The sequence below is a fragment of the Lontra canadensis genome, unplaced genomic scaffold, assembly GCF_010015895.1.
Source record: "Lontra canadensis isolate GAN:19392208 unplaced genomic scaffold, GSC_riverotter_1.0 scaffold134, whole genome shotgun sequence".
NCBI classification, from domain to species: domain Eukaryota; kingdom Metazoa; phylum Chordata; class Mammalia; order Carnivora; family Mustelidae; genus Lontra; species Lontra canadensis.
Genome location: NW_022631128.1, coordinates 3,625,985 through 3,647,753, shown reverse-complemented (window position 1 = coordinate 3,647,753; position 21,769 = coordinate 3,625,985). Strand labels below are relative to the sequence as shown.

Here is a 21,769-nt window from a genome sequence, read left to right as displayed (position 1 = left end):
GTGTGTGTGTGTGTGTGTGTGTGTGTGTGTGTGTGTTTGGTCTGTTCTAAATGTCCAGCTCAAAAACTACAGCCTGGAGCATGAACAGATGAGCAGAGATGTTCTGGATCCTGTCTAAAAGCTGATTCTTCCAAAAGGCACAACACTGTTAATTGGCCAGCTTATCAATGGATGTTCTTTCCTGTAGGTTTGTTTAGGAGTGGAAACAATACTACTAGTCTGCTAGCAGTTTGCGGATTTCTGGCTTGGTCATCTCAGTGGGGCAAGTGCAAGGCCGTGCCAGAAACTCCAGATTGGAACATACACAAGCACAGTGCTACCCACAGACGCCAGCGCTGAGCCAGGGTGCGGCTAAGCCCGGGCAGGGGGCATCCTCAAAGTGCTTCTTTATTTAAACTATGCTCGGGGCAATGTTTCATAATGACCCCACACACCTAGTGCATACACACTGAGCAGCCTACACACACAGCCCCACTGTGTTCGCTGGCCTGCTTACTCCACTTTCCATCCATCCCTCTAGGCAAAGTCCACAAATTATCAGCCTTATAACCCTCCCAGGACCCGGTTTGGGGACCTTCAGAAGAAAAAGGCAGTCAGAGAAACATGAACGCGCTAATCGGGAAGCCAGCGTTTCAGCCCACTCGGCCACGCGGGCTATCCACACTAACGACTTTCACCTCCCTCCTCGGCTGGCTGGAGGGGCGGAGAACCCGGCCGTAAGGAGGAGGACCAAAGTGGGGGGAGCAGCTTGAATGAAACAATGTAACAATTGATGTGAGGCCTTGCCTCGCGCCCGCTCCCCAGCGATCCTATAGGCGAGGTCCCACTGACTGCCCCTCCCCATTGCTCCGTTTTCATGTCCATTACGCGCTATCCCTCCGCCTCTCCTTCTTTCTTTTCTTTTCTTTTTTTCCCCTTCTCCTTTCCCCCCTCCCTCTCTCCCCCTTTCTCCAGCTCCGTGTCATTTCCTCCTCGCGCTCACCCGCTGCCCGAGCGTCTCCAGCCGGCAGAGTAGGCGGAGCAGGGCGGTGCGGGGTGGCGTAGCGCTGGAGGGCGATGGTGGCGGAGCTGCTGGGGGCGGAGGCAACGTAGCCCCCGCGGAAAAGGAGCCCCGCGGCGCCTGAGTCGAGCGGAGGATGGAGAACCGGCCTGGGTCCTTCCAATACGTCCCTGTGCAGCTGCAAGGGGGGGCGCCCTGGGGCTTCACCCTTAAGGGGGGTCTGGAACACTGCGAACCGCTCACGGTGTCTAAGGTAAGAACTGGCGCCTCTGTCCCAGCGGTGCCCAACTTTGAATGGACTAGCGGGTGCGCAGGCTGCCGCGGGACGCGGCCCTCAAATCAACTTCGAAACTTGGTGGGGCTGGGAGTGAAAGCCCTCCTGTGGAGCATTAGCGGAACAGAGAGGTCTTGCCGCCAGCCCGGGCGCAGACACCCCTGACGGGTGGCGGGAGCACGGGATGGGAGCATTGCTGGCCCGGGGCTAAGAGCCCTGTGCGCACACACTCGGGAGGCTCTGGGGGCAGTTTTTTGCTCCTCCACGTCGGGGCGGTTGCTCCCCTCAGTTTGAGCTGGAGGAAGTGGTGGCTGGTGGGGGTTTCTCCTTGGAAGTTCCCGCGCCCCTGGGGGACGGGCAGCGCCACTTGGCAGCTCTCTTAGCAGCGTTGGCCCCTCCACCAACCAGCGGGTCATCCCGCCGGGGCAGGTTGCAGGGCGAGGGTCTGGTGTGGGAACGGAGATGAGGCACTGGTGGCTTTCGTCAGCCTCACTTCCCACGGCCGGACGCGCGCACATCCATTCAGCAGCCGGACGTTGCTCCTGCCGGTTCGGCTCGGCCTTTCCCTCCCGCCGGAGTCCTGCCTCAGCGCCGGCGAGATTTCCTGCACGTTGAGAAGTGTGGAGGAAACTTTTGCGCCATGGAGCGCAGCTGTGCTGGAGCTGCCGCCGCCGCCGCCAGGGTTTGTTTGTTTTAGGAGGTTGTGATCTGCTGGAAGCCAAGTTGCAGCGGAGGACAGGGGAGAGGAGCTCTCCTGAGTGCTCCAGGAACCCCCCCCCCCACCTCCCCGCAAAGAAGCCATCCCCGGTAGGGGTGTGGGGCTGTGGGGGCCGCGGGGGCTGTTACCGGGAAGAGAGATTTGTAGGGCCATTCACCTTGAGACGCCAGATTGCCAAGGAAAGGAACTTGACGAACTTCATCCCGATTTTTGTGTGTGTGTTTTGTTTTTGTTTCTCATAAGTGCTCAAATCTGAAAAACTCTTCCCCTTCCAACCCACTCAAATTGCAGTTGAGGTTGTAAACGTGGGTTTGGGCTGGAGATAGAAATATGTGGCATCTCAGCAGGGAACAAATGTCACTATTTTGGGGGCTTTGTAAGGGAGGTCACATCTCAGCAGGGGGTGGCCAGTGCCCTACCACACGCCCCAGTAACCTGTGCTGCCATCTCCCCTTGTACTGGACTTACTAGTTAACTTGTAGTGGAGAGGTCCTTCAGGCCTTGGGGCCCACACTCTTAGGAACCCTGGAGTATTGCCACGGGGTGTACCAGTCAGCTTGAGCAGTCTCAGGTACCTGAGGGAAAACTTTGAGGAGCTGTCGGGGAAACCTGGGGTCTTTGGCCTCCGGAAACACCAATAACCAACCCCTATCTTCATCCGGCTCTCCCTTCCCCACAGTGGTCATGTATTTGGAAGCACCTTGAGATGCCTTTGTCACCCATTGTTATGTCCCCTCTTAAGGCACTCTCCCTCCAATATTCTCTGGAGAGAGTTAATAAGCTTTTTTTTTTTTTTTTTTGAAAAAACAAAGAAAACAGCAACACTCTCAAACAACCATTTTGGGGAGGCGAGAATCCTGACCTTCAGGAATTTCTTCTAATCAGTCTCCTCTCTTCCCTCTTTCCACCAAGGTCAGAATGGGCTATGCACTCGTCCATGGTCTGGCAGTTCCTCCCTTTCTTTTTCTCCTTACACCACCCACAGAATTTCCAGTCTGCTTAGACAGCCTATCTGGGAGAGGTAATTTTTCACCTCTCCCCAGGGCTGAGCCATCCTGAGAAGTGCCCCAGAGAGTGCTTACTGCTATGGCCCTGGATTGTTTTGTGAGCCCGTGCTGAGCATAGCAGGGGGTGTTACTAAGTATGGGGCAGCCAGCAATTTGTGGTCTGGCTGGGGGATTATTTGAGGGTAGATGAGGGTTTCCTTGGCCAAGCTGTTGAGGAAGTGACTCGTGTGTTGAGAGGTAGGGTGCCTTTTAATGATTCCCTTTCCGCTGAACATACAGTTGACCCCTATTATATGAAAACTCATTATTACACACATTTAGGTATGCAGGGGGTAACATCATTTATCCTATTCCTCCCAAACAGCCTGGCACCTTGCAGTAAAAGCCAGTTGTATATAACCTAGTTAGCCCCAACATTGTGTAAAGGGGCCGTAGTATTTTTTTTTAAGTGCAGTGATTGCCTGTATTTTTTCCTTGCTAAGACACTGTGTGGCATAGTTCATTAGTCCCTTTTTCATTTTTCTGACTTAGTTTTGTTTCCTCTTGCTTCAGAACAATACAGTTTTCTTCTTGGAAATAACATCAGTCTGCACACACATGCAGATGGAAAGGAAGGCCGTAGAAAGAGAATTATATTGGCAGATTGGAACCTTGGGTTCTAGCCCCTGCTCTGCCACTCATTAGCTTTGGGATCCTGAGTGCATCACTTGCCTTCCATGGGCTTAGGTGTCCTCATGTCTATTATAAGGTTCAAGTGGGTGGTCTTTAAATAAGACTGACAGCCCAGCTGGCAATCTTTGATGCTAGCTCTGGCCCTTTGTGGAATGAAGATGAGGCTTTGTTCCATTTGTATACAGTGTTACTATTTATACGGTGCTTCCATATCCCTTATTTCATAAGCCTCTTCCAGTCACCCTGGGAGAGAGTCAGGGAAGGTTGTGGAGAAATGGATGGAAAAACTGAGGCTGTGATGCACTGAGTGGCTTGTCTCGGTCTGCCATACAGTGAATCAGGGGTAGGGTCAAAGTCCATCATATTTTCTACCACTTGGAGAGTTTCTTGATTCTTCTGGTAGTACTGCAGTTTGTGAAGGGCCATGGGGCAGTACCATTCAGGGGTGTATCTAGTCTTGACAGCTCTCCCAGTGACTCTTTCCACACCAGACTGTGGTTCCACAGTAGGTGAGGAACTGGATTACAGACTCTTGCTGAAGTCAGGGAGGAGGAGTGGACTATTTTAGTGCTTCCAAATCACTGTGAGGATCTCAGGTCAGGCAGAGAAAGAGGTAAGGTGCAAGAATCATGGTGGGAAATGCTGGAGGACCTCCTTTGGTGTCATGGAAAAAAACAGCTGGGGTCTGGTGTGGAGTACATGCTTAGAGATAGCTTGTGGAGACATCTCAGGAGTGGATGGATTTGAGAAAGGGTGATTAGTGGGGAAAGATCACAGAGAATGTAAAAGGCTACCTCGTATTTGTCATGGGAGAACCTTTGGACCAGGAAATGATCAGGTTGGGAAATGGTTGATTCCTACTGGCTCCTGTGAGTTCCTCGAATGTAGGAAATTCAGCTGCCCAAGTTTTAGGAGACTGGTGTAGTCTTCTCACAATTCAGTGAGAAAGAAAGAGGAAACGTTTAAAAAAATAAACCTGCTATTGATTATCCAAAGTGTTAAGGGATGGCTTATGATTTCCCTGTACATTGTGATGTTTCCAAAGAAACATAACCTACAAGGGACTTGGGCCCATGAACTTGGTGTTATTCATTCTTTAGGTTAGCATCTTATACTACCTCATTGGCCCAGGAATCCTGTTTGGATAAAGTAGAGAATCTCTTCTAATCATATTTATCTGGTTTGTTACCTAGGGGTCCACCTCTACAGTGTAGATAGTCATCCATGAAGTTGGCTCCCTGTACTGGAAAAGATATTCTATGGGGATGGGTGACCTTTCCAAGGTTCTGGCAGCAATGATTCTGCATCAAATAGAGCTTCTCAGAGGACTCAGATATTCAAATTTTATCCTCCTGTGATGCATGTGTGTGTGTGTGTGTGTGTGTGTGTGTGTGTGAGAGAGAGAGAGAGAGAAAGAGAGAGGTAGAGAGAAAGAGAGACAAATGGACAGACGGCCAGAGACAGAGAGAGTTACTGACCATAGCATGAAGTTTCTATACTCATTTTGAGTCCTTGGAAATGTGTCTCAGGTTGGCTGAGGGTGGGGGAAAAATGGGGGTGGAGATCAGTGGGGATCCAGGAGAAGGAGAAAAATTGGGGAGGAGAAGACAGGCTTATCCTACATATTTGCCTTATTCCTGGCCCATTTTTCAGCAGCATTCTCTCTCAGGCACAGTGAAGCAAGTGGGGGCTTTGTTCCGGACTGCTCCAGAACAAAGTAGAGTGGGATGGGAGAGTAGCGTGGAGAAGAAGGAAACTTCACCTCCTCCACTTGCTGTCCATTGCTGTTGCTATATCATTTTACCCTCTCTAGACCTAAATGCCTATTTGCTAAATGGGTGTGGGCATACCTGTCCCATCTTTATTATTAAAGATGACGTGAGAATGAATTGGGAAAACTCCCATACTGTTTGCCATCTTTAGCCTAGGAAGATGGCAGGACACACTCTTTACATTGTTTTTAGTTCCCTCCCACCCCCCTCCCCATCCCCACCGTGACCTTATTTCTAGAAGAAGCACACAAAGAGGCAGTTGAAATTTCAAGAGGACGTGGGTTAAGTCAGATTGAGGCCGTCTTGTGGCTGGCAGTAAATTTGCGAGTTAGAGTTCTTGCTGGCTGCAGAGGTAATGGTATATGAGAACCAGTAGTTCCTATGAAGCCTTCATAGTTGTGTTACAGGCAAGGCCCCAGACCAGAGCTTGACGTTCACAAAGGGACCTTCATGGGGTGTGCTTCTTGGGAGCTTAGTCCAGCCTAGGTACTTACATTAGTGCCCCCCTCATCTGCCTCTAGAATCAGCAAAGGTATCTAGGGTCTCATTACCCCAACTGTCCCAGAGAGTAGAAGGCATTTGGAGACCTGGAGGAGGAATCCCTCCAGGAAGATACAAAGAAGTTTGGAGGGAGGTAGAGCAAGAAGGACAGGTGGTATGTCTGGTAACCCTTGGCTGAGCTTTGAGTACACACTATTTCGGGGCCTGCTGGGCTGTCATAATACACCTGGTACCCTATTTAGATCCACACATGTGCTCCCTAAAGTGAAAAAGGCCAAGCCTGTTAGAGGATTTTCCCATTCCAAAACCTCAGACAAAGAAAATAATTCAACTCCAGCTGGAAGACACTTGAGCGTTGTCCCTTGAAATTTTTTTTTTAAATGATTTCCCCTTTTGCTCTCCCCAACCCCCTCCTGGGAATTTCTTTTTTAAGAGAAAAGAGAGACTCAGGCTTGAGACTGGAGTTTGTGGAGTGGTTTATCTAGAGGACCATCACAGTTTTTATAGTTAGGCTTCTTCATAACCAGGGTGGAAAAGATGCTAACCCATCTGAGGAAAGTGAATCATTTTCCCACCCCCATCAAGCACTGAAGGACAGCCTTGACTCAGGGCTGCTAATCCAATGCTATTCTTGGAGGAGGTCTAGAATCACAGATTCTCAGAGTCAAGAGGGCCTTTGGGGGGGGTTCCCAGGACTTAATCTTAACCAGTCCATTAGCCTTTAGTCTAGTAGCTCTGAGTTTGTTGTCTTGTGCTCATGTGGGGAGTTCACTCTCTTCTTAGCCAGTTAACTGTAGACAATTTTTCATATGTTGAGTGGCAATCATCATCCCTCTACCTTCTATCCAGGGGTCCTAGCCCTACCTTCTGGGACCACACAAAACAAGAATGCTTTCTCTTTGTCTCGGGTCCAAAGACACAGACTATGTCTGCTTGTCTCACTTTTTTAGGCTGAGGAGCCCTAGCATTTTCACCTATTCCTTACTGGCATCTGAGATCCAGCCGCCTCTCCCGTTTCCTCCTCCCACTCTGGATGCACTCCAGCCTGTCCCTGTTCCTCTTGAGTTATGGAGCCCACAGCTGAATACAGTAAGTTAGAAGAGTCTGACCAAGGTCGAGTTGGATCCTTAAAAAAAAAACAAAAAACAATAGAGCTGAAGATCACTTTGGCTCTTTCTGGTATATCCATCCCATACAAAGACCCTGTGTCAAGCAGAACCTTTTAGTGGGAGTACTTTGTTGCTGCTAAGCCTTACCTGCCAAAGACCTCTACCTAGACATCTGAGACAGCCATGTAATAGATTTGGGAGGGACATATTTCATCTCTTACTGTTTCTTTAGAGTTGCCCCAGCCCCATGCCTAGCCCAAGATAGTGTTGAGAGAAGTGTTCTAAGCAAGATGAGAGAAGATACAAGCTCTGACCTCAAGGAACATACATGTTTATATAAAAAGTTACAGAGAAGAAAGTTGTATCATAGAAGAAGTAGAGTTAAATGAAGAGTGTCAAAATCAGAACTTTAGAAGATCAGATTTATTTTATTTTTTATCAGCTTTTGGCTTGGAATTTGTAAGAGTAACCTCTCTGTCCTGAATTTTCTCCTTCTGAGAAAAATCGGTGTCTCCAAGATTGAAGATGCTGACTGTGTGACATAGTCTCCAACTTACAGAGCCCTTATGGAGGAATTTAGATACAGTGGTCTGTGTCCCAACCCCTTGACAGATATTCATCTCCCTGCACCTCACCACTAGCATGGAGTGCAAAACTCCTGCTGTTGCTGCCATCCCTGGATTCTGAGGTCTTCTGTCTATACCTGGAATACCCATAAGAGTCACTGCTGCTGGAGGCCTTGCACCCACAGCCTTGTCTCTGCAGGCCCCTCACATCTACCAGTTTGTCACCTAAGTCGGGCAAATATTTTTTTCTTGCTCCTAAAGCCCTGATCTGGGACTGTATTATCAATGTAATTTCATCAGTCATACCCCATGGATTAAACAAGCCTCTCCAGGGGCACCTGGGTGGCTCAGTGGGTTAAGCCTCCACCTTCAGCTCAGGTCATGATCCTAGGGTCCTGGGATCGAGCCCCACATTGGGATCCTTGCTCAGTGGGGAGCCTGCTTCCCCCTCTGCCTGCCATTCCCCTTGCTTCTCCCTTCTCTCTCTCTCTCTCTCTTTCTCTCTCTCTGTCCTCTGACAAATAAATAAATAAAATCTTTAAATTGACCTCTCCAGAACTGCTGTGAATTTAGCCACTGTCAAAAACAGTGTCTCAGAAAGGCATGTTTCCTAGCCTTCCACTGTCTCTTCTCCAGGCCTCTCATCCTTCCATAATAATGAGGATTAAGCTCTATTCCAATATTCTGCCTATAGGAAACTATCCAAAGCTCCAAGCTGTTTATTCACAAAAAGGGTTCTTAGAGAACAATTTATTCATAAGTTAGGGGCAAGTGCTCCACAGTCTCTGTTACACAGACCTGGGTGGGTTTGGGGTTTCTACTCCTATCAGTGTGTTCCAAATTCCTGATGCTGAGATGCGGTGTGTGTGCACAGTGTATATGTGGTTCAATTTTTCTCCAAAATTGAGCCCCAGGCTTACCGGTTACCTTTCAAACAGCGATTGCTTATGTTGATATCTAGATCACTTTCACTCAATTTCCATGCAGCCAGTATTTTTGTCTCCTGGTGCTCTCCTGAAAAATTCTCTTCAGACAGACTTCAACTAAGTCACTAATAAATAAGTTGAGATCTTTCCCTTTCCTGGCTAAATATTGTGTTCCAGGGACTGGGATGGGGTAGAGTTTCGTCTCCTTACACCCCTTTGCCACATCCAGTGTAAACAGGCCAAGTGGAAAGATTGTCTTAGGCATTAGTTCTGCAAGGGATGATCCGTTCTTCCTCAAATCACACTGGCATGTTTACTTGGGCTCATAGCCATACTGGTTGGGCACCAAACTTGCAAAGATCAAGATGACTTGGTTTCTCAAAGTGACTAGCCCCTCCCCTTTGACTTCACCTCCACTCCCTCCTCATTCAGCACAAGTCTATGACTGTACTGGGTCACAGAATGAGCACTGCCTAGTAGCAGCAGACACATTTTCCGGGCATCCAGGCTGCCCTTCTTTCCTGTCCAGTCTTTGCTTCCTAGCCCCCGCCCATCAGCACCAGTTGCTTAAGGCCTACATTTTGGACTGGCTCATTCAAGTGCCATTGCCTCTTTGTTCATTCATTGGCTGCTCTGCCCTCTCTCCAAAACCCAACCTTTTTTCTCCTTTGGTCACAGAGGGCCCTTCTAGTCTGCTGCACCAACTTTGTCCCTCTTGGCTCAGCCATGCTTCCAGTGTGGGGGGAATGGGGGTAAGAGAAGCTCATAGAGTTAAGGTTGAGAAAGTTTGAAGACACTTAGCAAATTGATAGCTGGATCAGAGGGATAGATTCTCACCCTGTGTCTCTCTCTATCCTGTTGCAGAAGAGGACGGGCCCTTTGCTGCCTTCCTGATACTTTTTTATCCACTTGCAGAGTAATCTTGCTATGCTGTTTCACCTCTCTGTACCCTCCTGTTTCTTCTCAGACTCTCTGTGGGGGAAGCCTCTGCTTTGTTGAAGGGTCGTGAAGGGCTCCAGGATCCTTGCCTGGTCTGGGCTGTGGAAGTGTGCATGGCAACCGACAGAAGGCAATCGTTACAGTGCAGGGCATTTCTCCACACTACTACTTCCTATCTTCCCAGAAGTGGCTATTTCCTGGTATGTTCTTAGGGATGGCATGAGGCATGGTCTGTTAACTTTCACTCAAGTCTTTTAATGTTACATCTGTGAGGAATGTGAGAAGTGGGACTCATTTGACAAGATCAAGGGTTAAGCCCAGTGATGGACAGACCCTTTGTGTTGTCTTCTGGCCCCCACCCTCGTGCCACTCAGCAGAATCCCAGCTGTATGCCCGGCTCTCTTCCTGAGCCTCTAGCAGGGAACTTTTGAATGGTTCTCCTATACTGCCTTTCACGGTCCATCAGAAATGGATTTTTTTTTCTTTTGAGGTTGGGGGTTGGGGGTGATACAAGGTAGACCTGGGAGTAAAGCTGGTTCAACTAGTTATTCTAGAAAGGGGTTAGAATCTCATGGCTGCTGCCCCATCTTTGCTTATGAGAAGATGACAAGCTAAAGCTTTGTCTTTGTTGAGCTGCCTTACTGTTTTCCATTTCTTTTTGCTTGTGTTTGATGTTAAGTAAAAGCTCCCGTGAAAACTACTGCAGGTAGGCAGCATTTCATGGCATCTTCTCTGACTGAGAGGGTGAGTGATGACATGTTGGAGCCTCAGGGCTGAATAACAAGGTCTTGATTCTCATGTTCTTTGGAGGGCTTGACTAAGAGTTTGGAGCTCTGTGTGAGTTTGAGTTTGCAATCAAGGAGTATCAAGACAACAGGCTGCAAAGTGGACCAGGCGAGGCCCTGGAAACTCCACTGGCATGCATGTGCCTCACTGGGTGAAGGCCCTGTAGTTTGGTAGGATCTCAGCAACCTCTTGAACCCAAAGGGGAGTCAAGGCCTAGACATGGTGTACTGGGAGAGGTAATAGATGCGCTGTGTCACAAATCCTGCTGCTTCTAGGTGTTTTACATGTTTTCCCATTTAATTTCTGCAGTAACTCTTTAGAGTAGATAGTGATGTCTCCACTGTGCAGATGAGGGGACTGAGGCTCGGGGAAGTGAAATAATAGAGTCTAAGACATACCAGAAGTGGAAAAGCTGGCATTGAAATTTATATCTGTCTGACTCCAAATCCCAGATTCTTGCCATAATACCATGTTTACATAGATGAATGAATGAAAGAGAAAGAAAAAAAAAAAGAACTGGATAAGAATATGAGGCTGGGGGTTAGGGAAAGAAATGAAATAGAGAAATTAAATATAAAAGAAAGAGAAAAATGAGCAGGGGTGGAGGAGAGAGGTAGACAGAAAGGGAGAGAGAAAGAAATGAGAGAAATATAATTTTGTGCCAAAACCAACATTACCAGTACATGCCCCTCAGGGATCAGTCTGAAAGGAAGGATTCTGTTTTGTTTTGTTTTGTTTTAAATCTCAAATCAGGGTGAGGGGTACGGTCTTGTATTCAGAAGGCCTGGAGTTCAGCCTTCGCTTTGTCACTCAGTTGTTGTGTTCTTGGGTGAGTCATTTCCCCCTGCGTCTCAGTTTCCTCTTTTGCAAAATGAAAATGATAATACACACACTTTTTCTTTCCAAGAGGGAGGGAGATGGATTTTATCCTTTATCTCATATAAATACTAGATGTGTATGTGATTTAAGAAAGACAAAGCATTCCACAGTTGTCTCTTATTAAACAAAAATTCTCTTAAGAGAATTTTGAACTTAAAAAAAGAATTGTATGCAGCTGTGGAATCTTTGGGAAGATGCAAAGTGGCAGGACACCTTTAATGGGATGTCTTCTGCTGCCAGAAGTTGGAAGACCAGACCTGATTTCTGGCTAATGTCTAAACAGCCAACAATTTGAAAGTCTATGCTAAACCTTGTTTGGCTCCTACCTAAGAGTTCTCAGCTAAGCCTCCAGTCAATCAATCAATCAATCAGCCAACCAATCAACACATATTTGTTAGTACTTTGTAAAGTGCCTAACTCTAAACTAGAGAATACAAGAGATAGCCACCACAGAAGACCTGTTCCCTGGAAGTGACAGTTTTGTTGAGGAGAACCACTGTTGCAAGCTCAGGAAACAAAAACCTTTAAGTGGTGAATGGGATAGGATCTAAGAACAAAATTTATCCAGTGGAAAGAGATTTCACTGGGAACTGATGTGGTCAGAGAGCTTTATGGAAGAAGGAAGAAGAATTGGGGCTAGGCCTTGAGAGATAGATAGAATTTAGGTAGGTTAGGAAGAAAGAAAGGCATTCATCCCAGTTAGTATGCTAAAGACACTGCTGCATGTCCTAAAGACACAGGAGACTGAGGTCAGTGTTCTCACCCCACGGTGAACTAACAGCGTGAGCTACCCAAGTACAGGGTGTGTGTTTGGTAATTTACTCGCCTGTTCACTCATTCATTAAATTTATTGAGTGTTTGTTCTAAGAACTAGACTAGTCTTCCTGCAGCCTATGAAACCAGCACAGAGCTCCATAAAGGTCATTTTTATTTGTTTTCTAACAAATAATTTCATGGTGCATACTCCGGGCCAGACAGTGGCTTTCCAATTTAACACCTAGGAACTCTTATCAATACCATTCTAGAGATGATAAAAATGAGGCATAGTCAGGTTAGTTAACTTGCCCAATGTCATACTGTTTGCGTGGTGAGATAAATGAGTCAATGGGGATCTGCTTGACTGTTGCAGATTGGTGGAATGTAAAGATGAATGGACTTGAGCCAACTCTTCTGAAGAACCCAGAAAACCGGGTTATAGAATAGATTTTTTTTTGTTGTTGTTTTTGGAGGATCAGAGTTAATGTCTTAAAGGTAAAGCACCTGGCAGAGGACCAGCCACCCAAGCACTCACTTGAAGAAACCAAAACTGAACGATACGGATGGGGCATTTCAAGGCCATCAGCCGTCTTAGTAATGTGCTGTTGTTATATACTAGCAAGTTGCCAGAGGTTAGTGGTAATACACACCACTTGGATCTGAAGAAATGAAAGAGAGGTGGGGGTCAGAGATGAATCCAGTATAACTAAGCTAAAAGTTTCAAAGTGGTGATGGGGATTAGGAAGGCCAACCAGTTTTCATTCAGTTTTGGGTCTTCTGAAACTCAGGCATCTGTAGGCCTGGCCAGTTAAGAAGTTCCATGGACTGTTTGGAGAAAAAAAAAAAAGGATTTGTTTATTTAAGGCCCCTGATCATTTGAAACAGCAAATCATTATTTTAGGAACATGATGGTTAACATAGACAATTTACCAATCTGCTGATTGTTCTGGAAATTAGTTAATTGACAGACAAGCCCATGCTCCAACAGACATTGGAACAGGCCTGCATTGTTATTTAATGGGTTTTTCTGGTCATGGCTTTGTCTTATCTCCTCCAATCTGCGGGATGCCTGGTCACCTGAGGTGTTACTGGCCGAAGTTCGTTCTGTCTAACTTTGGACTTTCAAGTGATGGGCATGCCCACAAATCAAACAGACAAAAAATAGATGAAACTGTCAAAACGCCAAACTTCAGACATGAAGCTTGAAATGTTAAAAGGTTCGAGGCAGTTAAAAAACATCAGTTGACTTTTGCCAAGATGTTTAAGGATTGTTTTCTCTATATGAAAAACAGAATGTGGAGGCAGAGTAAAGCAAACCTCAAACCGCTGGAGTTTCAAGTCTGGATTGCATTTTTGTTGTTAGCAGTTTTATATTCTGCATAGAGTAGTATTATTAACCTATGAATATTATCATTCTTAATATCTCTACAGTGTATTGATCTTTAAATGTGACCTTTGAAAAAGCATTGTTAAGCTTGCAAGTATGATTAGACTGCCTTCAGTGGCATCCTTACCATATTTCATCCTGATTCTTATGTTAAAATAAGGAAGACAGGGATACCTGAGTGGCTCAGTTGGTTAAGGGTCTGCCTTTGGCTCAGTTTGTGATCCCAGGGTCCTCAGACTGAGTCCCTCATCGGGCTCCCTGCTCTGCAGGGAGTCTGTTTCTCCCTCTGCCTGCCGCTCCCCCTGATTATGTGTTTGCTGGCTCTCTCTCTCTCTCTCTCTGACAAATAAATAAATAAAATCTTTTTAAAAATAAGGAGGAAATGGAGTGTTACTTCAAAAACTCATTTACTGCAAATCTGGATGGAAAATGCCACTTTATTATTAAGAGACTTCTGCAAATTTGGAGTGATTATCTGATCCAAACCTTAGCCCTGATGCCATGTTATACTTTAATGAAGTTATCAGGAAAGGTTAATTTTGTGTGCAGATGGGCCTACCCATCTGTCTTCTGCCCCCATCCTTCTGAGATGTTCTTTCTAGACCCACTACTTTTGTGTAGTGTTACCTACTCTTCTGCATGGTGAAGAACTAAAAGTCAGAGTGTTGTAAAGATGCCTGTGCTGCAGAACCTGGTCTGTTCACTCCCTCCCTCCCTCCCTTCTTGTAGAAGGAACTCACTTCCTGCTAAGGGCCAATGGGCACCTGGGTTCCTTTACCTAACTCTTCTGTCTAGGTGAAATAGCTTATAATTTATATTTGAAGTTGACTTGAGTATCTAGCTGCTGGGGGTATTTTTCTGAAAAAGGCTATCTGAGTGCTCTGGCTTTTACAAGAGCCAGCTTGCTAACTTCTTTCTGTGGCGTGAGTCCTAGCAGGAAGATGATACTCTCCCCCTCTGGATGTAAAGGGTTAAATATGTAATTTTCATATTTTCCTGTGCCTTTGGCTGGAGAAATGTGCAGTGTTCTGAAACCTGCCCAGGCCCTGCACATACTGTATCTGCTTAAGGAGGGATTTTTGGCTCTTAGCCCTTCTCAGCTGCATTAGGGTTCAGGTTACATCCCTCTCCCCTTCCAGCCACTAATAAAAGCCAAAAGAATTAAGGATCAGGGAGAGTTAATTCCCACTGCTAAGACCCAGGTGGGGCCCTTCCACCTCCCATCCTTGCTTCTAGGCTGGAGTCCTAATTTAGGGCTGAGCTCTAGTCTAAGCCTATAAGTGACAGTGATCTGGAACAGGCCCCAGAAAAGCACTTGACAATCAGGTTTTGCCCTATGTTGGCAGTTCTCTCCTGCCTCTCTCTCTGTCTCCCTTTCCCTCTCTCCCTGCCCCCACTTTGCTGTTGGGATTTTACAAGAGACCAGTGACCCCAGGGGCCAAGCCACCCAATACTATTACAGGAATGGAAATGATGTATCATAGTCCCTTTCTTCTAAACTGGAAGATCTGGATGAATGGAGCTTCGACTTTTTACTTCTACTCCAATCCCTGACCCAACTTCAGTACAACATTAGGAATCTCATTCAGAATAAGAAATGTCATTCATATCTCACCCAGCTTGAAAGAGATGCATAGTAATGAGCTCTGAAACAGTGAGCTCAGACAGAGGGCAGCTTTGAAGGAGGATCTTGCAAGAGCTGGGACAGGCAGGAAGAATCCTCCTTCTGGAACAACTATGTTACTGTAGTGGCCTCCCTAGTGGTTTCCCTCCCTTTGATCATTCCCCTCCCCAACTTAAAGTTATTTAATGGTTCCCTGCTACCTGTAAAATAGAGCCTGAACTGCTTTAGCTTCGTGTATGGACCATTCTCCATCTGGCTCTCGTCTTACTTGTAGCATTCCTTCTGGGACCCAGGTTTTCAGGCAGGATAGTTTCCTCTCTGTCCCCCGACACACTGGGGAAACTCTGGCTTCCAAATTCCACATCTTGATGTTTCTTGAGTGCCTTGGCTTTTCTCTCCCCATCTCTGCCCCTTCCAGTTGGGCTTAACCTTCAAGCCCTAGCTCTCAGCTGCAAGGGCATCATCTCAGTCTGCTCCTGGTGGAAGTCATCTCTCCCTCTTTGGAATGCTGGAGTTCTGATTTTCCGGTAGAAATCTATGGGTACTTTGGCTGCCCTGTGTCTGGCTTGCTGGACCAAAATCTTCTAGAGGACAAAGGTTATATCTTCTGTATCTTCATCATCATCCTCAGCACAGAGCACAAAATAGTCTTTCTATAATGGTTTCGCTGGAAGAGTCAAGCAAGAATTTTGTATTCAATAATTGGTCATTTTCACCTTTCCCCTTCCAATTCCAAATTCAAAAGAGGAGAGGATTTCGGTGACACCTAGTAAACAGGGTGAGCCTTGAATGACACACACACACATTGTATGTGAGTTAGGGATAGATGGAATGCACAGAAGGAAGTGGTAGTACAGGTGGGAGTTGAGAGAGATCCCTGATGCAGCATTGGATGTGAGGGATGCTGATGGCAGTGGGGGTTGGGGGTGGTTACCTGCTGGTCTCTGAGCTACTTAGAGTTTGGTTTGCAACAGTTGGATTTCTTGCTGCTGCAGGTCTTGTGTGTGAGCTATGTTCCTGAGGCTTGCATGTGAGAGAGGCCTGCTGACTGATGATCTCAGCATTCCCCTTGCTGTTGGGAAGTGTTGTTTTGAAACTCTGAGAACAGCAGCCACCCCTCCTGTTGCTATGTGTTTGGGGAAAGCAGAGTGTGAGTCTTCTGTCTGTCTCAAATGTTTCACTGCTTCATCCCAAAGGAGGTAGCTTTATGTGAACATACTCTGTGTGTGTGTATGTGTGTGTGTGTGTGTGTGTGTGTGTGTGTGTCTTTCCACTTTTGCTTAAGCAAGCCCTAACGTGTTCTGTCTGACTGGCCTTGGATGTGAGTCATCGTCTGGTATTTATACCCAGTGCCTTAAGTGTCCTCATTATTTGACCATGACATTCCTTTTCTCACTATTTTATTCAAAGCTGAGAATGCTGAAAAGGGCCCAGAAGAACCATCTCTGTTCTCCTTCTTAATGGGGTCTAATCTAATTGGTGGCTAACTGTCTCTGTGGAAGTCAATTAGGTCATGTCAGGGCACTAAAGGGAACAGACTGAAACTCATAGTGGCAATACTGTGACAGTTTATAATACGCACTATGGGGCCTTCTCTTAGTTCGTTCCAGCCCAGACTACCGCTGCAGAGTTTGAATCACTGGAACCAACTCGAGGAACAGTGCTCAAGGGGACCCCAGGAAGTGTTTGTCCTTATCAGGAACATAGTAAGCCTGAAGGGAATACACACAGTCTGAGAAAGTCTTAGAGGCGATGATTCAGCCTTCACAGGCATGGGTGGAAGAAGCAGAGAATGTTAGCTCGCTCCTTACTGCTCTTTCCATTAAGATCCTTCCACAGCTGAAAGTTTTGTTTTGGAAGCATGCTCCTAGAGTGTGGGAATAGTAAACCCCATCAGGGGCACTGTTGTTATCAAGGGGCCAGAGTTTCAGAGAGGAAGGACATGACTGCTAGTATGGTCATTTGGAGGCCAGGCAGCCAGTAAATCATTTGAGAATGAATTAAAAGTTCAAAGGGCAGGAGGGAATTCTTTGGGGGACCTCATAGGTGCTTGAAAAGTCAAAGGGATAACTGAAGTGCTTTTATTTTTTTGAGTGCTGGTTGGAAGGGACAAGGGAATGGAAGTGCACAGTAGGAAATTGGCATTGCTGTTTTTGTGTGCTTGGGAGACTCAACTCTGGACTGGGGACCATCAAAGTCACCATAACTAAGTGCCAATTATGTTCTGGGAGTTTTAGAGGCATAATCTCTAATCTTTTCATCACTAATGTGATAGTATTCCTATTTTACAGGAGACTAAAAAAGAAAAAGAGTCTCTGAAGGGCCAAAAAACATTCTCAAAGTAACAGAGCTAGTAAATGGTAGAGCTGTGATTTGAAGCCAGTTCTACATGACCCCAGATCCCAAGCTTGTCTCATTATACTTTGGAATTTTATTTCAAAATCCTCTTTTTGTGCCTCATGTTTCTTTCTTTTTTCTTTTAAAGACTTACTTATTATTTTTGAGAGAGAGAGAGAGAGAGAGCAGAGAGCACAGGGCGGGAGTTGCAGAAGGAGAGGGAGAGAGAGAATCTCAAGCAGACTCCATGCTGAGCACAGAGCCCAACACAGGGTTTGATCTCACCACCCTGAGATCATGACCTGAGCTAAAACACGGGGTTTGATCTCACCACCCTGAGATCATGACCTGAGCTAAAATCAAGAGTCAGACGTTCAACTGACTGAGCCACCCAGGCACCTCTCATGTTCTCTTTTTTATACCAATATTGACTGTTCCTGTGACCATGTTCTTTGTGCCAGAGCGTTACAGAAAATCCCACTCATTCCCAAGCTTTCCTAGGAAGCTTGTTAGATATAGCTGACCCTTGAACAAAATGGGCTTGAACTGTGTTGGACCACTTATACGAGGATTTTTTTTCAATAAATATATATGTAGTACTGTAAATGTATTTTTCTCTTACTTATGATTTTCTTAATGATGTATTCTTTTCTCTAGCTTACTTTATTATAAGAATACAATATATAATATACATAATGTGCAAAATATACGTTCCTTTTCTGTTTATGTTATTGGAAGGCTTCCAGTCAACAGTAGGCTGTTAGTAGTTTTGAGGGTGTCAAAAGTTATACATAGATTTTTGATTGTACAGGGGTTCAGTGCCCCTAATCCGCACGTTGGATTAGACTCAGGATTACATAATTTAATGTATGAGCTGTACTTAGTAGTGTCCCTATTCTAAGATGCAGAAATCGATGCTGAGGGTTCAATAACTTTATAAAATTCATGGGACCAGTAGGTAGTAGAGCTGGTATTCAAAGTTCAGTTTATCCATTTTATTATTTTTTGAAGATTTTATTTATTTGACAGAGAGAGCACAAGCAGGGAGAGCAGCAGGCAGAGGGTGAAGCAGGCTCTCTGCTGAGCAAGGACCCCTGTAGGGCTCAATCCCAGGACCCTGGCATCATGACCTGAGCTGAAGGCAGACACTAAACCAACTGAGCCACCCAGGCACCCCTGGTTTATCACATTTTAGAGTGCTTGTTCTTCCCAATGTCCCTGTTGACTCTTACACTGGAATGGGGGGAAGTGATAAACAAAAAATCCAACTTGATCCTCTTGGCCCCTACAAAACCTCTCTGTCTTAACCTGCCCTCATTGTCACTAAATTTTGTGAAGTGAGGAGTGGCGGGCCTTTCTTTCTTTCCTTCCTTCTTCCCTCCCTGCCTTCCCTCCTTCCCTCTTCCTGACACAGTTTATTTGTTTAAATTGTTATTTTGGGGGATAGGTGATAAATGTTCATGGAACAAAATTAAAATTACATAGCTGGGCAAGTGTTTTTTAATCCCTAATTTCTCTCCCCTGGGGGCAACCACTGATACCAACTCCTTGTTTACCCTCCCAAGGTTAGCTCGTGCATTATATATAGAAGTGTGTAGCATATGCTTGTATACACGTACACTCAGTGTTTCTGTTTCCTCACAGGCTGTGTATTCCTTGATCCTCTCCAATCTGGCTTCCACTGAGGTCTTTGTGAGGGCCACATTTACTGGCCTCTTCATTTTTGTCATCCTCCTTGTCTTCTTTACACAGTCGTTCTATATTTCGCATTGTATGTTAAATAGATAGCCTAGTCCTATGATTCAAAAGCCAGTTAGTGTGAAAAGGTGGAGAACGGTGCCCTGCTCTTCATTGTCCTTCATAGGCCCAGGATTCACCACCCCCTACTGTGCTTAGTTTATTTTTTAAATGCATCTTTACAGAGTATCTCTAATACACACAAACAAATCTGATATGGATTCTTTATCTTGGTTTGGCACATATTAAAACAATCGTCACTTTTTTTTGCTTACATATACTGGAGATCTTTCTTTGTCATTATGTACAAGGCTGCTTCATTTTTTAACAGTGATACTGTGATTTATTTAACCAATCTTTAGTATTGCTAGTCATCAGCACTTTTTCCAAGGTACCATCCTGGTGTTCTCCAAGCCCTGTGGCCAGCATGTCTTTTGTGGTGCTGAACTTTCTTGTTTCTCTACCCTCTGTCACTGTTACTCCGTTCTTCTTTGTGACTTAACTGCCTCTCCCATCCCCATCTTGTGGGTATCCCTCAAGGCTGAGAGGACAGCCCCCTGTTTGCTCTCTTTGCCTTTCTCCAGTCTCCTGCTCTCTGCCTCTCTCTTCTGTTTCCCTCAAAAAAGAGCACTGATGAGATCTCATCACTACTAAATCTATTGCCTTAACCTTTCCATCAGAGCTCTAGGCTCTTCAACCATCTGATGGACAGTGTCTACTTGAATTATTTTTCCTTACTTTTAAATCTCAAACCCCAATATATCTAAAATGGAACTTGTTATCTTCCCTCTGACAAACAGGCTCTGCTCTTAGCCTTCTGCCTCTCACTAAACTAGCATTGAAATCTTGGAGTCACTGCTTATTCATCCCCTATATCCAATCAGTTACCACCTCTGTAGCGTTTCTTCAGAATAGCTCTAGTGTCCACCCCCTTCCTTTCAATTCCTGCTACTTCCACCCTTCTCGAATCTCATATTACTTTATTTCTATAATTTTGGATTCCTGTCTAGCTTCTCTGCCTCCGGGCTAACCCTTTTAAAATTTACCCTATAAGTCATTTCCCCACTCTGAGAATTTCAGTTTCCCTGTCTGTACAATGAGGAAGCTGGACCAACTAGTTGATTTCTGCAGTCCTTTCCAGCTCTGACATTCTAGACCAGCAATCTTCCTAAATAGTGTTTTCCCGCCTCCTGCCATTGCTACCTCTGCACTGCCCTCCCTTATTTGAATAGTTGCTATGGCTCCATGCTCCTAGTAGTGCCTTTCACAAGTCTTCCCTAGTTCCTTTCTCCTAAATCAACTTATAGGTGAAAGGAATCTCAGAGGCCATTAAGTTTGGTCAACACTGACCTACTACCTGACTGCCATTTATGACACCCTTGAATTTGGTTGTCCAAGCTGTGCTTGGACCCTTCCATCGATGGTAGTAACTCTCTCACAAGCCAGCCCTTTGCCTTGCCAGGTAGACAAACACCAATTTGTCTGTCTTTGTGACACTCTGTTATTCAAAACTTCATGTCGATTTAAGTACCAAGCCCTCAAGTTCCTAATATGGCTCCTATTTTCTCTTCCAGCCTTAAATCCTGGATATTTCCTTTGCATGTCATCCAAATAAAAAATGTCTAACATTTATTGAGCACTTACTGGCTGTCAGACACTGTTCTAAGGCATTTTATATGGTATTCCCATATTTTAAAAATTTATTTTTATTAACATATAATGTATTATTTGTTTCAGGGGTACAGGTCTGTGAATCATCAGTCTTACACAATTCACAGCACTCCCCATAGCACATACCCTCCCCAACATCCATTACCTAGCCTCTCTATCCCTCTCACCCACCACCCAGCAACCCTTAGTTTGTTTCCTGAGATTAAGAGTCTCTTATGGTTTGTTTCCCTCTCTAGTTTCATCTTGTTTCATTTTTTCCCTCCCTTCCACCCATGAACCCCCTCCCTGCCTCTCAAATTCTTCATATCGGAGAGATCATATGATAATTGTCTTTCCCTGATAGACTTATTTTGCTTAGTATAATACCCTCTAGTTCCATCCATGTTGTTGCTAATAGCACTATTTCATCTTTTTGATGGCTGCATAGTATTCGTGTGTGTGTGTGTGTGTGTGTGTGTGTGTGTGTGTGTGTGTGTATTACATATTCTTTATCCATTCATCTGTTGATGGACATCTAGGCTCTTTCAATAGTTTGGCTGTTGTGGACATTGATATTCCCTTATTTAATCCACACAGGAACCGTATAAGTTTCTATTGTTCTTCCCCATTCTATAGAGGAAGAAAATGAGGCATATGGAAATCCAAATGATTTATCCAGAGTCTTATAGCTGGTACAGGGTACTGCTAGGATTTTAATCCAGAAAAGATGTCTCAAGGGCCTATGTCCATGATCCCTGCCATATACTATCAGCCCCAAATATGACAACTCAGTTTCCTAGCTTTATCATCTTCCCTTAACACCTTATAGTCCTATCTACCTGACTAAATCCTGCCTATTCATTGAGGCCCATCACAAATTGTACTTCTTTCTGCTTCCATTCTACCCTGTCTTCTGTCCTTCCTTTTTCCCCTTACTTTACAGAATCCTGACAGCTTTCTCCACCTCTCCTTTAGACCTTGTCATGTTCTTTCTAATGACTACTGTGAACTTGTTTTTAGACCTCTCACAAAGTAGATTTCTTTTCATATTTTGAGTTTGCATGAATCTTTTCTTTCTGAATCTGGCTTCTCTCCTAGGCTCTAAAATTCATTTCTATCATTGCCCTGT

The 21,769-nt window shown here is 45.4% G+C and overlaps 1 protein-coding gene across 2 annotated transcripts in view; it reads left to right on the top strand.

Annotated features, from left to right (window-relative positions):
* The first annotated feature begins 572 nt into the window (after positions 1-572).
* SHROOM4 (shroom family member 4) overlaps positions 573-21,769 on the top strand; it is a 209,866-nt gene continuing 188,669 nt past the window's right edge. For both annotated transcript variants that reach the window (XM_032843053.1, XM_032843052.1), the window contains exon 1: positions 573-1,253. In XM_032843053.1, coding sequence (XP_032698944.1) covers positions 1,137-1,253 — 117 coding nt within the window. In that variant the 5' untranslated portion in view covers positions 573-1,136. The remainder of the gene's footprint in view (positions 1,254-21,769) is intronic.